A 14,459-nucleotide genomic window follows, 5' to 3' on the forward strand; every position below is an offset into this window, starting at 1 on the left:
GTTTTTGTATTAAATGACCCCCACATGTGATTCTTGATGACCCTCTGCATCATATTGCTTTTCAGAGAGTACAAGAAAATTCTGCAAAAGCTGCCTCTGGCTCAGTAAACAAGTTGTTTGGAGGTCCTGTAAAGAAGTAGCAGCAGTACAAAGTGCTTGTCCTTTTAACCAATAACACTATTTACTGCGAATATACAGGAGGAATTACTTCTGTGGACTGTACATTTGTAAAGAGCAATTTGCCTCCTGGATATACTGGGTCCTTCAGTCCAGCACTGATCCTGCTTAACAACTTTTGGATTCTAGACAGAAATGGTCCCCATATTATCAGATATGAGCAGTATTTTACCCTAGATTTCAGATAACTCGGCTTTGAAAATTCCAGTGGAACTACCTCACTGAAACTGGAGAATGCTATCTTGTAAGTTTCATAAAGCACATGAGCATTCTCCGTTTAAACCTTTAGATGTCTTGTGCAGTTCTATAGTGTTGACAGGCAAGTATAATTTGCACTGCCTGATTCTAAAATAGTGAAATTTATTCCAAACTTTAGTTATGCATTGGGTTAAATTCGGTGAGCCACAGCCACTAGGGTTTCAGATCTTTACTGCATTCACATCCTCCCCTGAGTAGTTTTTGACCACGATAAAGCTTATTCCTGGGACTGTGGGACCTGGTGGAGGTGAAAAGATGCAAAGCCACCTTTTCTTTCTACCAGAGCAATTTCATAACATAGATCCCACAACCCAGGAGAAAACTTTCCCATTGGATGGAAACAGTCACTAAGCGGGGGAGATGCACTGACAGATTGCTGAATCTAACTCAACCATGTTTTTGTAAACAATGACATCACCTAAACATGTGCATATATACTCTGAAAAGGAGCAGGAGCAAACAATAGATCTTCCAAGATGTTACTTGCCTATCATGTATAACATAAGTCTCAAGATCACCAGAAGTTTCTCTGTATCGACAGGATTAAGTCCTGGGTTGCTGTATTCCTCTAAGAGTATCACAGGAATGATGGGAGCTGCATTTTTTGTTCAACAATTGTATCTCAGAAAGGAGAATTCAAGTAAGTATTCATCAGGTTGAGAGGCTGAGATCCACCTTCCCAAAGAAAAGCTTTAAAGAATTAAAAGCCATAAGCAATCACAGTAGGGGGGGGGGGAGAAAGCATTGGGCCTAAGCTTGCAAAGAACCACCACCATCCTCACATATTCTTTGAAGCTGTATAAGAAATACAAATTAATAAAGCTCTACTTATGTTCTCGAAGAGCCAGCAGGAAGCAGACTCCAGACTAATCCTTGAGGACTATCCCTCTTCTCACTGGTCAGTTCTGCTTTTAAACCAAGGACAGATTTTCCACCCATCGTTTTTTTTATCCCTAGGATTCCAGACCCTGACAACTAGGGCATAATCAGCCATTTTACGTCCAGCTGCTGCTTCGGTCTGTCACTATACGAGTAAACTAGTAGCATCTTGGCAGATTATAAGCATCACACCAAGTATTCCATCTACTTGCAGGACTCACCGTGTGTGTAGAATATGACTCTTATGAATGATTCATTTGCTGCTTTTACTGAAAGGTGTGGGGAACCAGGGATATGAAACCTGGAGGGAGAACAGTGCCATCTGACTCCTGCAGTGTTAGCAATAATCTTTGGTGATCTTCTGGTTCTAAAGTCTCCAAGAAGGTCTGGATACCTGGCAAAGATACTTCACAGGATTCTCACGGCAGCAGAAAAAAGTCAGAAGATGGCCACTGTTCCACTAGTTGCCCTCTTCACCACCCAAACAGCCTTTTGACACTGGATTTGGGAGAGAACGAGTGGCCCAAAGTCACCCATTCAATTTTTATGGCAGAAGGAGAATTTACCCTTCAGTTTTCCAAGATCTCACTTCAACCACCTAGTATGTTTCTTGGCATAAAATAGCCTGTATTTTCCAAGGCGCTTCTTTCCCAATTCCTGTCATTTGTTGATTAGCTTGAGAATGCCTTTTGAGAAAGTGGTCAAGCGAACAAGTATCCAGTATTTTCACACATTAACATAAAACCTCTTGCCACCCTGAAAAGAATTGTCTTGTATGAGGAACCATGCTTTTTAGAGTTGCTACTCTCCTGGATATAAAATAAATGATCCTACAATGAGCTGATGAACAAGCTAAACCAGCTGGACCCTTTTTGAATATAAACTTAAACCATTCAAATCTCACTTTTGTGCTTTGCAAGGGCAGATATTCTTGCCTCCAACAAGATATAGATGAAAGGAAGATCAAGAATTCAAGGGGAGCAACAACAATTTATGCCTTTTTTATCCTGCAAAGGCTTCATGTTTTTATGTATACAGAGTAGGTCAGAATCCCTCAAATGGTAATTTGCAATAATCTTTTGATTTTACATTAATGGGTGAATTATATTTTCACCCTGCCCTTCTTCCAAGAAACTCTGGGCAACATTCATAGTCCTCCATTTTAATCTTCACAACAACCCAATGCTGGCTCTCAATGTATCTTATTATTTGACAATAAGGCAGTTCAGCAATTTACTGGAAGACTGGCTCAGTTTACAAATATTTTACAAATATTTTTTAGGATGTCAAAAACAACTATACAAATAAATAGCTTCACAATTGTGTGGCCTGCTTTAAGATAAAAATCAGCAAAAATACAGCAATGGCTAGAAAAAGACTATAATAGGCCGGTTTTTACTCATGCTTCTCAGAGATAGAAATAAATTTAAAAAGTTAAATAGTAGTGAATTTTGTAAATAAATAGCAAAAAAGCTTTTTGTATTCTTCTAAAAGGTGCAAAAAGCATAGAAGCTTTATACACTTGCATCTATTCAATGAAAACACATTTTCCCTGGCAAATCAGTTACTGCTGCTCTTGTAAATCAAGCCGAAATCACTGTAAAAATGGAAATGAAATTTTTCTGAAGGTGTAGGGACTGCAATCCTAAACTTGTTTACTTGGGAAAATAAATCTCAATTCAACTGGAATTATTCCCAAAGAATTATGTATAAGATTGCAGCTTTAGGCTAAGAAGAAAAAAACAATACTGTTCCTTCATAAGCTTCAGACGACTGCAGGATCACAGCCATCCTCTGTTTTTGGCTTCCAAACCGACAGATTCATAGAACTGTTTAATAGCATGTTCCAGTTGAACTAGCTGGCTACAACCGATTGACAACCGTTCCCTGGAAAGAGTGAAAAAAGAAAAGTTGCAATTTGCAAGTACAAGCAAGGGCCTTTTTCAAGAGTGATAGCAATGTGACTTTTTTTTTTTCAAAGTAACTCTTATCAGAAAACAAATCTATTATTACTCAACCTTAATCACAATAATCAAAATAAGATTTGAATCCAATGGCACCTTTGGGGGTATGAGCTTTTGACAGTCAAAGCCTCCCTTCATCAGATACAAGTTTTAACTCTTGAAAGTCCATATCCCCAAAATCTTGTTGGTCTCTTAAGGTGCCACTAAACTCAGATCAAGCTGTTCTGATACAGAACAACATAGTTACCCTCTGAAATAATCAAAATACCTTGCACCAGTCTCTGTGCTTACCACGGTTTCACTGTAAATGAAGATAAAGCCATGAGAACTTTTAAAAGCACTAGTAAAAGCCAGTGATTAGTTGCTCTTGCAAGTACATAACCCTTGACCTCAAAGTCCCACACCTCCTCTTCCAGACACTGAATAACACCACCCCCTATTAAGTATTAGTATATTAAATAGTATATAAGGAAGACCTCCAAGCATGTACAAAATGCCATTCCCTCCCCACAGCATGAGTGCAACTGTCCTGACATACTTGGAATTAAGGACTACAGGACTTCACTTTAGAGCAGGACTCCATCTAGCTATCAAATTTTTATACCACCCTTCCTCTAAGGCACTCAGGCCAACATACATTATTTCACCTCTCCTGTGTTTTATCCTCACAAGTATCCTGCAAGATAGGTCAGCTCTAAGACTTGTGTGACTGGACCAATTTCACCAAATTCACTATATCACTGGCTCTCTGTGCAAGTCTGGAGCTTGGTGCTGCTTAAAAAATACATATATCTGCCATCTGCTTTGACTGTATTTTGAGAAAAAGCAGCTGAGATTTTATTTGCCTTAGGTGTACCCCACCTTTCCCCATAACTGGGGATCCAAATGGCTTGCATCATTCTCACCTCAACTTTTTCCTCCCAAAAAACCTTTGAGGATGGTTGGGCTGAGAGCGATTGGGCCAATCAACAATGTTCTCACTCCCCTGATCAATATCTCTTCTGTTCAAATTTCAGTGGTAATGAAAATCTACATTTCTGAACTCCAGAGCAGCACTAGCAGCAGAATGTTTAACAACACAGCCTAACAGACTGCCTCTTTGAAATAATCCCAAGGAACTTGCACGCTATACAAAAGCATGAATATTTAACATGTCCCCAAATTAATTATAACCTACTTCAAAGACTGGAAGCCTAATTAACTGCTGGATGGCAAGATAACAGACAAGGTCAGACATAGCCTATGGTTCAAAGTCTGAAAAAACACTGGCATCATAGGAAACTTTGTTCATTTATTCTAGTGAGTACATGTACTTCACACAGGGCAAGTGGAAGCTCTGAAATTCACCTCTGTGCAGGCATACGCACGCACATGTGCACACAAACCATTTTGCTGTCACTTCAAAAATGTTTGAATAATAAGAGAGCAGTTACAGAAGTTTAAAAACGTTACCTGTACATCCCCTGGGAAACACAAGCATAGAACTCTTCAGCAGTAAAAGTTATGCTAGTGTTTATCTAAGGAGGGAGAGAGAAAAAATGCTGAAATGCTTGGAAAGTTTCACTGTCTTAAATGGCTGGCATTGCTTAATGGGACACATTCATCATAGTTAAGAAGAAAAAAGACAAGGACTGCTTCAGAGATGTCTATTGTTGAAATGAAGGACTGCACCAAAGGTCATTTTCCACCGGTGGAAGCACAGCAGAGGAGATCTTGCTGTCTTCCCACTGCAGACATTGCTCCATTTGTTCTATTTTTGAATACCGTTTGTGCTCAACCCCTGAGAAGTATCTGGGGAGCACCACAGCCAGAGGATGCAGAAGTGCCTTAAAACTAGTGGAACAGGGCCTTCAGATTCAGCTCACCATCTTTAAGGGAGGGGATGGCAACTAGGCCCCTGACCGAATGCAGCCCAAAGTCCAGCAGTTGGACTGTGGGAACAAAACTAGAACACATGACACTGAGTGGGCTATGAATCTTAACATTATATACTCTGATTGGGAGCATCTTCCCAGGGACTCAAGCACTGATCTTTTATGTAATTTACCACTGCCTTTAACTGGAAATGCCAGAAGTGGGTGGAGACTGAGCAGCAGGCCCACCATCCTCACTTGCTTTTCAAAGTAAGCTACCAAGAAGAGCAGTATTGTATCCTATAATCTCTCTTGAATGGCTTTTGAATGAATCTTTTTTTTTTTGGGGGGGGGGGGGGAGGATGAACATAGGAACATATGAAGCTGCCTTATACTGAATCAGACCTTTGGTCCATCAAAGTCAGTATTGTCTTCTCAGACTGGCAGCAGCTCTCCAGGGTCTCAAGCTGAGGCTTTTTCACACCTATTTGCCTGGACCCTTTTTTGGAGATGCCAGGGATTGAACCTGGGACCTTCTGCTTCCCAAGCAGATGGCTCTACCACTGAGCCACCGTCCCTCCCCAGTTGTCCAGTTGTGAAGGGGGTCTGCTGAAGAGGAAGAAAAGGACATTGGTAGAGATGCGTACTTGAGGGGAATTTATCTTAACTTGTGATTCACACTACACAAGGTTTGCCCATGCTACTAAATTTAATTATTTCATACCATTTAAATTCTAACAGTTTCCTGGCCTGATTCAATATGGCTTCGCTGACATTCTTATGAGTTTCTTATTTTTAATTTTATTTCGTACATGAGAATACAAAATACAGCTCAAAACAGACCCATACACACAACTTTACTCACAAATAATCCTTTTGGCATAATGTGAAATCCAATATGCTTCACAACATCTCTTATTAAACAAAGGAGTAAGCCTAACTAACTTTACTATCTCCAAGTTTTCCTCAATCCAGTTTATTTGGAAGGTACTTTGTCTTCCAAAAACTAGCCAAGACCAACCAAGTGCTCGTTAACAAGCATTTAACCGCTTATTTTATCGATGCATCTAGCACACTGACATAATTCAATAAAAACAGCTCAGGGGCCTTGGGTAGTACTATTCCCAAGACCGTTACAATTGTATCAGCCACCATATTCCAGTATTTCTGTGCACACTCACATGATCAATGTGGGGGGAAAAAATCAGCTTGTAGCTGAGAAATCTTTGATAGCCTGGACTGAAAGGCAGCGTAAATGTTCTTTCAGTCAACAAGTGGACAGATAAATGCTTTCTGTCTTTTACTGGAAATCCCTCCCAAGACAGATTCAAGAGTGCACAGAGGCAATAGAATGCCCACAGTGCCAACATTTTGTCCCATGGTGATCTCTACTGGGGCAATTAAGCTTTGGTCAATTGATCTTAAAAGTTGCTCTAATCCTCCCCCCTCACATGATTCTATTTGAATCAGTCAGACCTCAGCAGCTGATGTGCTAGACTAATACTGTGAGACAGATTTCTAAAGTTTAACTGTCTAACTTGTGTGACAACTCCTCAGCTGTTTTGGGGGCCCACTTTCATGTTCCCTTTTCCACAGAAGATGTATAGCAATCTCAAGTTCTGGGGAAGTCTCTCACAGTTTAAGTATCTGTTCCACCTTTCAAGTTTGAGTTGTATGGGAGTATTCTGATTCCCCTCCCCCTCCCAGCAGGTACATACAGAATAACGCCAACTAAATATTTTGACAAATAAACCTACCTTGTTTTTAGTTAAGAAGTTATAGAGGGCCCAGACATCCTGAAAGCTATTGTTTGGCATTAAAATTCTGAAAAGGGAAAAAAAACCAAGATAAAAAGATAGACACCAAAACTCTTCATAAAGTATTTTAATGTGACTATGCAAAAGGTTCAGATTACCATTAAGATTAAATATTAAGAATGGCATTATTAGCATGTAAAAAGAATGCGGGGGGGGGGGGGACTAGAAAAGTTTGCACTTCTGTAAGGAATGAGTGTATAGCTTTCCACAAAATTTTAATAGGCTCAAAACACAAATGCCTTTGCATTTATAATGTCCAGTACAGACATCATTGCTTTACAATGGCTAGCATTAGCAATGGTTCCGTGCCTTAACGCTGGGTAATGTCCTGTATGAACAGTAAAATAATGTTTTAGTTTGCTAAACTGAGCCCCTGTCCTCAGAGGGGCACATTCCTAAGATCTGTTTGTCACTTTGCAAGCAGAGAGGGATGGAAAGGTAGGCAAACTTCTTTCGTCATGGAACAAAGCAGGTACCTCATTCCTCATCAGAAGAAGTGTGCACGCACATGAAAGCTTACGTTCTGAATAAAAGTTTGTTGGTCTTAAAGGTGATACTTGACTCCTGCTTTGTTCTACTGCTTCAGACAAACACGGCTGCCCACCTGGATCTATCTTCTTTAGTCATGGTTTGCTCCCACCAGATTAACATTTGACCATGGTTTCACATCCTAGTTTGTGGACAATCTGTAACCATTAGGTAGAAGATATTGGATTTATATCCCGCCCTCCACGCCGAAGAGTCTCAGAGCGGCTCACAATCTCCTTTACCTTCCTCCCCCACAACAGACACCCTGTGAGGTGGGTGGGGCTGGAGAGGGCTCTCACAGCAGCTGCCCTTTCAAGGACAACCTCTGCCAGAGCTATGGCTGACCCAAGGCCATTCCAGCAGGTGCAAGTGGAGGAGTGGGGAATCAAACCCGGTTCTCCCAGATAAGAGTCCGCACACTTAACCACTACACCAAACTGGCTCTCCCAGTCAGATGGAAGCCCAGTCCACGGTTTGTGAGTTTGAGTCCTAGGAAATTATCACTGTCAAGATTGCCTAGGGCAGTGCTGATGTAATAATGCCAAATTGCTCAGCCATAGTCATGCATATTCTCCTATCTCCCCCTTTTAAAGTGCAAAACCCTCTATCCAACTATGTTATATAGCAGGGGTGGCCAAACTTGCTTAATGTAAGAGTCACATAAAATAAAAGTCAGATGTTTGAGAGCCACAAGACATGAACATCAGAGGGAGGGAGGTTGGGAAGGAAGGAAGGAAAGAAAACAGAGGGGAGGGGTAAAGAAAGCAATTTTAAATGCATTCTCCAAGTCACTGGCTGGCCGACGGCAGTGGGGGCTTCGAGAGCCACACAATGTGTGTGAAAGAGCCACATGGGGCTCCTGAGCCACAATTTGGCCACCCCTGTTATATAGCCAGTGCCATTATCTGCTGTTAGGGCTAACCAGATCCTGACTTAAGGAAGAACCCTGTTTAGCCCCAGATATCATCTGAAGCACACAATGCCATAACACTACTGAAGCTAAGCAAATCTATGGTCTTCATACCTGAATGGGAACCCTACATGCGCCTCCTTAAATTCCATGGATAAAGAAAGGACAGATAGATTGCCAATGTAAGTTAACCATAGTTAATGACAGTAAGGCCTAATGACAAAATGCATGCTTGTGTTTGACATTTCCTCAAACATTCCTTGAGCCACTTTAAATATGTGAAAATCTGAGGCTATTTCCACTCAAATGATTGAGAAATTTCTTTTTATATGCAACAGGTGGAGAAGATATGCTGAGGAACTTTTATGTGCTACCTTTTTTGATGGATTAGCCACAGTCTCCCAATATAACTTACACTGAAAGCTACTCCAACATTAACCTGTCTATATGCACACTGACAGATAAATTATGGGTAAGGTTTCAGCATGTACATGAAACCTCAGTTGTATTTCAGCTGCAGTGTCATAACTATTCACCCAGCATGGCTCTTTTTATGAGCATTACTTTACTTCTTTCAACTGGATAAAGATTCTTGACTTAGGAAGAGGGAAATCCCAAGTATTCCAACTGAAATTTTATTAACAGCCCAGGGGGCTGTGCTTCAGTGTTGGGCTTCTTAGCCAGACAAAGGCATTTGTTGCATCCTTATGGACTTCAATCCTACCCATACTTTTATTCTCAATGCCACATATGACTAGCAAGAACATTCTAAATTTTGTTCTGGTTTTTGACCATATTAATTAACTCATTCAAATATTCTAAATTGTACACACACAAAAACACAAATGGACCTGATTTGTACATAAGATGCAAATACGCATGCATTTTGGAGATGTGAACAGAATTCTAAGTGTAGCATATATGTTATAGGCAACAAATACCTACAGCAGTCCAACACTAATGGGCAACAATGGGAACCAGTTCTTCAGCTATCTGCTCAAAGATTTCTATGCCTAGATTGCACAGCCCAACATAAAGCCAACTTTTATTTCAATTAAGGGGCGGACCGCTCAGAGGGGACAAGCCACACTGTGGTATTTTCTGCAGTCCCCCTAAATTGCCATTAGATGGCAGCAAATATTTATGTATTATTAAAATACAAGGAACAAATCTTTTCAAAAAGGATAATTCCATACAGGCAGCCAAGTTAGTCATCATCCAGCAAAATTAAAAAGGAGTCCAATGAGCATCTTGACGAATAAGGACATTTATTCCAGCATAGGCTTTTATCTGATGAAGATAGGAGCTCAGATTGATGAAAGCTGATTCCTGTAACAAATTCTTAGTTTTTAAGGTGCCACTGGACTTATTTCATCTTTATGGATAACAAGCTCGCCGCATGAGCCACCACCCAATATGTTATTCCCAACATATATGTTTCCAGACAATTTGTTTCTTTTCCTTTTACATACTACATCTCTATGCCACCTTGTGTTAAGTGCTACAGCTGGCTTCTCGGGCTGGGTTCCTTCTGGCTCCTGCTGGATACCCAGAGGGGGCTCCAATCCCTGTCCCTGGCGTTTCTGTGCCCCTCTGGAATGCCTGCCTCCTCTCCACCTGTCTGACCTGCTGGCAACAGAGCCTCATAAACTGCTCCCTGCTCAGGCCGGTGTGGCTTTTCAGGCTCTTGGGAGAGCTTTAGGACTATAGAACATTGCATCAGTTCTGACTCAACTTATTAATTCTAGTTGGGCCAATCACACTGCCAAATGGCCTGATCTGTGGCAAACACCCCAACCCCACCCCAGTGCTGGTCTCGTAATCGCTGCCAACAAGATTTGTTCACCTCAGGCACATCACACCTTCTTGCCTTCAGATATAGGAGTTCCACTGCATGATGGTGAAGCTGCCTTTCATGGCAAAGCCCAAGGGCCTGCACTGAAAAGAAGATAGCTGCTAGCCAGCAGGTCATAATGGAAGGACAACCGATATTTCCAATGCCTGGAATTAATACGGCTCCACAGGCTGTATAAGCTCCAACACATAACCAGGACACTGCTACATTGAACCTCAGCAAGCATTCTATTGTGCTCAGCATGCACACACATGCAACTTACTGTTGGATTCCTGTGAGAATTTCATTCACAGCTGCCATTAATTCCTGCAGGCCTAAGAAAGCTTCTTTGAACGATGACCTGTACTGAGCAGTGTCTATTGCACTGAGATCCAGCTTCTGGAAAACTTCGAGCCTAAGGCAGGGAAAAGGGTGAGACTGATTTTGAAGAAGCCAGGTACTACATATAAACAAAGGGAGGGGAGGAAGGAAACAGACAAGTCTATTTCATTTGCTAACAAAGGCCTGCTTGACCCCTCAATTTCAGCTCCCATTAATGTTCTGTAAGTTTACCACTGCAGTCACAGTTGGGCTGCTTCGACAATTTTTATTTTGTGTTTCTTTATGCAAGGTATGTGTCAAAAAAAGGTAGTCCTCTGTGGAAGCACCAGTCATTTTTGACTCTGGGGTGGCATTGCTTTTACGACGTTTTCATGGCAGGCTTTTTACGGGGTGGTTTGCCATTGCCTTCCCCGGTCATCTACACTTTCCCCCCAGCTAGCTGGGTACTCATTTTACCAACCTCGGAAGGATAAAAGGTTGAGTCAACTTGGAGCCGGCTACCTGAACCAGCTTCCGCTGGAATCGAACTCAGGTCATGAGCAGAGGGCTCTGATTGCAGTACTGCAGCTTTACCACTGCACCATGGGGCTCCTGTAAGGTATGTGTAGGACTGCTTTTCCATACAGCTCCAAGCAGCTTCTGTAGAAAAATAGCCAAACTAAACCACCACCACCACAAATGAGACTTTTAAAAAATCAAACCAATTAAAGCCAAATCTTTCTTTAAAAGCTTTGCTTTATGCTTGTTCCTGAGAAGCGGTGAAGATGTCACAGTCCTCATTTTTTCTGGGCAGCCCATTCCGTAAGGGTGGGGCTACCACAGGGCTAACCTCCCTTACTGAAGGCACAGTAAGCAAACCCGGCTGGGACAAGCAGAGTGCTCATCCTGAGCTTGTAATGGGAGAGGTGGTCCAGAAAATAAATGTGCTCTAGGCCAGTGGTCCCCAACCTTTTTGGCACCAGGGACCTGTTTTGTGGAAGATAATTTTTCCAGACTGGTGGGGGGTGGGATGGTTTCTGGATGATACAACTGTGCACTTTATTTCTATTTGTTTGGTGTCATGGTTAAGTGTGCGGACTTTATCTTGGAGAATCAGGTTTAATTCCCCACTCCTCCACTTGCAGCTGCTGGAATGGCCTTGGGTTAGCCGTAGCTCTCGCAGAGTTGTCCTTGAAAGGGCAGCTTCTGGGAAGAGCTCTCCCAGCTCCGCCCACCTCACAAGGTGACTTGTTGTGGGGGAGAAAGGTAAAGGAGATTGTGAGCCGCTCTGAGACGCTGAGATTTGGAGTGGAGGGCAGGATATAAATCCAACGTATTATTATTACAATGTAATATATAATGAAACAACTCACGGCCCAGTTGCTAACAGGCCACGAACTGGTACTGGTCCATGGACCGGGGGTTGGGGACTCCTGCTCTAGGCCACACAGAGCTTGAGAAGTCAACCAGCACCTTAATTTGAACACAGAAACAAACTGGCAGTGAATGCTGATGTTCTGACTGCAACCTTTGTATGTTGACTGGAACAAGAAAAGCCTGTCATACTTACTCCAGTCAAAATCAAATCACTGCATTCTGCACTAACTAGGGTTTCATTGGTAAACCAAACTGCTGGTGTAACTGAGCAAGGAGAGGAGAAGACACTGAGGAGACAACCTCTCAGGGCCTCAAGGAGCCTGGAATTCCAGACTTCTACCAGAACCTCTGTTGAGTCACCTTCCAGATTTCCCAAGTTCTCCAAAGCATTCTGGAAACCAACTGGGATCCATATACCTCTACGGGCAGATCAACTTAACTGGGCTTTCATTCTAGTGGAGTGATGTGGGGAAGATCATCTGTACCATGAACTGGTAATGATCTGATCTTTTGTTCAGTACACCCTGTCAATGTACAGAAACTGAAGAAGATATGAAACAACCTTTTGCTGCAGTTTATCTCATCTTGTGTTCTAATAGTCAGCTGTGGCCCCCATCAACTGATAGCTAAATCTGCACATCGGGGCCACATGGAGACTAACTAGATCTTTCTATGAATTTGGGGGACTCCCCAAGTTTGCAGAAAAATCTGAAATCTTTTAAATACCACATTGGGGGGGGGGGGGTTAAAAGCCCTACAAAATAATGCATGGTTTGCACAGGAGCAGACAACACAACACAACTGGCTACCACCTCCACCATGGCGGTGACAGTGACCAGGAGCTAATGCCAGGATCTAAGAACCATTTGTGCCTAAATTACATCTTGACAGTATTGTACTACATGATTAATTATTGGTGAGCACTGGTTCCTATGCATAATGAATTGCGATGAGAAGACTGAATGACTAAAACATGCTTTTGTCTACCTGGGATGCATGTGGTCACCCATGTTGCCCACAAATTGCACAGAAGTTGACAGCATATATGCTGCAAGCAACACGTGGGTGCTTTGTGGTCACATAACTCTTTAACTATAAGACTATTTTGGATGTGTTATGAACAATAAAATATTGGACTTTTGAACACAATTTTTGGACACAAATAGTTTGAGCTATATTATATAATTCTGAAATTACTGTGACACAGTGGTGGTGGTGGTGGTTGTAGCCTGGCAGCAAAGGCAGTGAGCCACACCAGATCCAGTGACAGCAGCTGTGACGGTAATGAAAGGGTTAACAAGAAAACTAAGGATGCATAGAGCCTGCGTCAGGTGATCTGAGGGTGGGGGCCAGAGTGCTCGGAACTCTCAGAGGTGATTGACAACTAACGGCTGAGGGCAGTTAGTTAGTGTCAGACTGAGTCTAAGGGAGACTGCTGAAGAGAGCAGTTGGTCTGAGACAGGAGCTGAGACAGGAGCTGAGGAGAGTCTTTGAGAGAAGCAAAGCTCACTGTTCACTCTATAAAGACAGCCACGGGGCTGTGTGTGACTAGAGAAGAGTCACAGTTAAAAGACCTGAGAGGTCACAGACACAGAGACACTTCTCTTAAGAGCTAAAGAGGTGGTTGAGGGAAAGATGTGGGTCTAGAAGTCTGAAGGGCTGGGAGAAGAGACACCAGTCGACTTAAGGGACTTGGCACATTATACCCAAGAGGCCAACCCAGATTAGTGTTGGAGAGTGAAAACTGTTGGATCTGTGAAACCTGAGAGACCTAAGCGAAATTGGTATTATAAAGCCTGAACTACGAAGAAACTGTTAACTGCTTGAGATACAATATAGCCCATGTATATATTTCCCATTCCCCAGTTGAAGACACTGTGTGTATGTTAATTTCTGTGGTTTACTTTAAAGCTCTCTGGTGCCAGTATATTGGGAAAACTATCAAAGCTGCTGTGGTCCCCTACCTACAAACTGAGTTTATATCCATCTGAAAGCAAAACAAAAACCCCGAAGAGACTAGTAGTGAGAAATCCATATTACACCCACCCCTTGAGTTCCATAGCCGTGAGGTAAAATTCAAGAGGAAGAACTGAGGTGGAAGAGGGGCTGGAGTAGCCATAAGCCGCATATAGAAGCGATCCAGTGAGACCGCGAGGCGCGCTGTTATAGCAGCACTGATAAGGAAGCTGGGCCCAGACCCAAGAGCAGCAGCGCTGACTGCAGTGGAAGCAGTGGCAGGAGCAGCACCTGCAATGGTGGGTGTGGGGGAGGAAGCCACACCAGCCTGGCAGCAGGAGCAACAAGCTGTGATGGGGGAGAGAAACTGGCGGGGCAAAGCTAGGAGCTGTTTTGGGGCTGCCAGAGTTGTTGGCAATAGAAGTGCCATAGTGACCATGGAGGGTGACAACAGGCCCAGCAGTGGAGGCTGGGTGGTGCTCAAGGCTGGCGAGGGTTGCAATGACAAGTGAGAAGGGAGCCATGGCACCCCAGCACTGGCGGGAGCAATAGAGGGGGGGAGGAGCTGCTGCAGGCCAAAGCCAG

General features: G+C 42.8%; 1 protein-coding gene across 1 annotated transcript in view; it reads right to left on the reverse strand.

Moving 5' to 3' along the window:
• Positions 1–2,284: 2,284 nt before the first annotated feature.
• SWT1 (SWT1 RNA endoribonuclease homolog) overlaps positions 2,285–14,459 on the reverse strand; it is a 49,487-nt gene continuing 37,312 nt past the window's right edge. Inside the window, exons 15-18 of the mRNA XM_060232397.1 lie at positions 10,504–10,635; positions 6,889–6,955; positions 4,731–4,795; positions 2,285–3,201 (exon numbers count right to left, since the gene is read on the reverse strand). Of these exons, the coding sequence (XP_060088380.1) occupies positions 3,096–3,201; positions 4,731–4,795; positions 6,889–6,955; positions 10,504–10,635 (370 nt within the window). The 3' untranslated portion in view covers positions 2,285–3,095. The remainder of the gene's footprint in view (positions 3,202–4,730; positions 4,796–6,888; positions 6,956–10,503; positions 10,636–14,459) is intronic.

The sequence above is a fragment of the Heteronotia binoei genome, chromosome 2, assembly GCF_032191835.1.
Source record: "Heteronotia binoei isolate CCM8104 ecotype False Entrance Well chromosome 2, APGP_CSIRO_Hbin_v1, whole genome shotgun sequence".
NCBI classification, from domain to species: domain Eukaryota; kingdom Metazoa; phylum Chordata; class Lepidosauria; order Squamata; family Gekkonidae; genus Heteronotia; species Heteronotia binoei.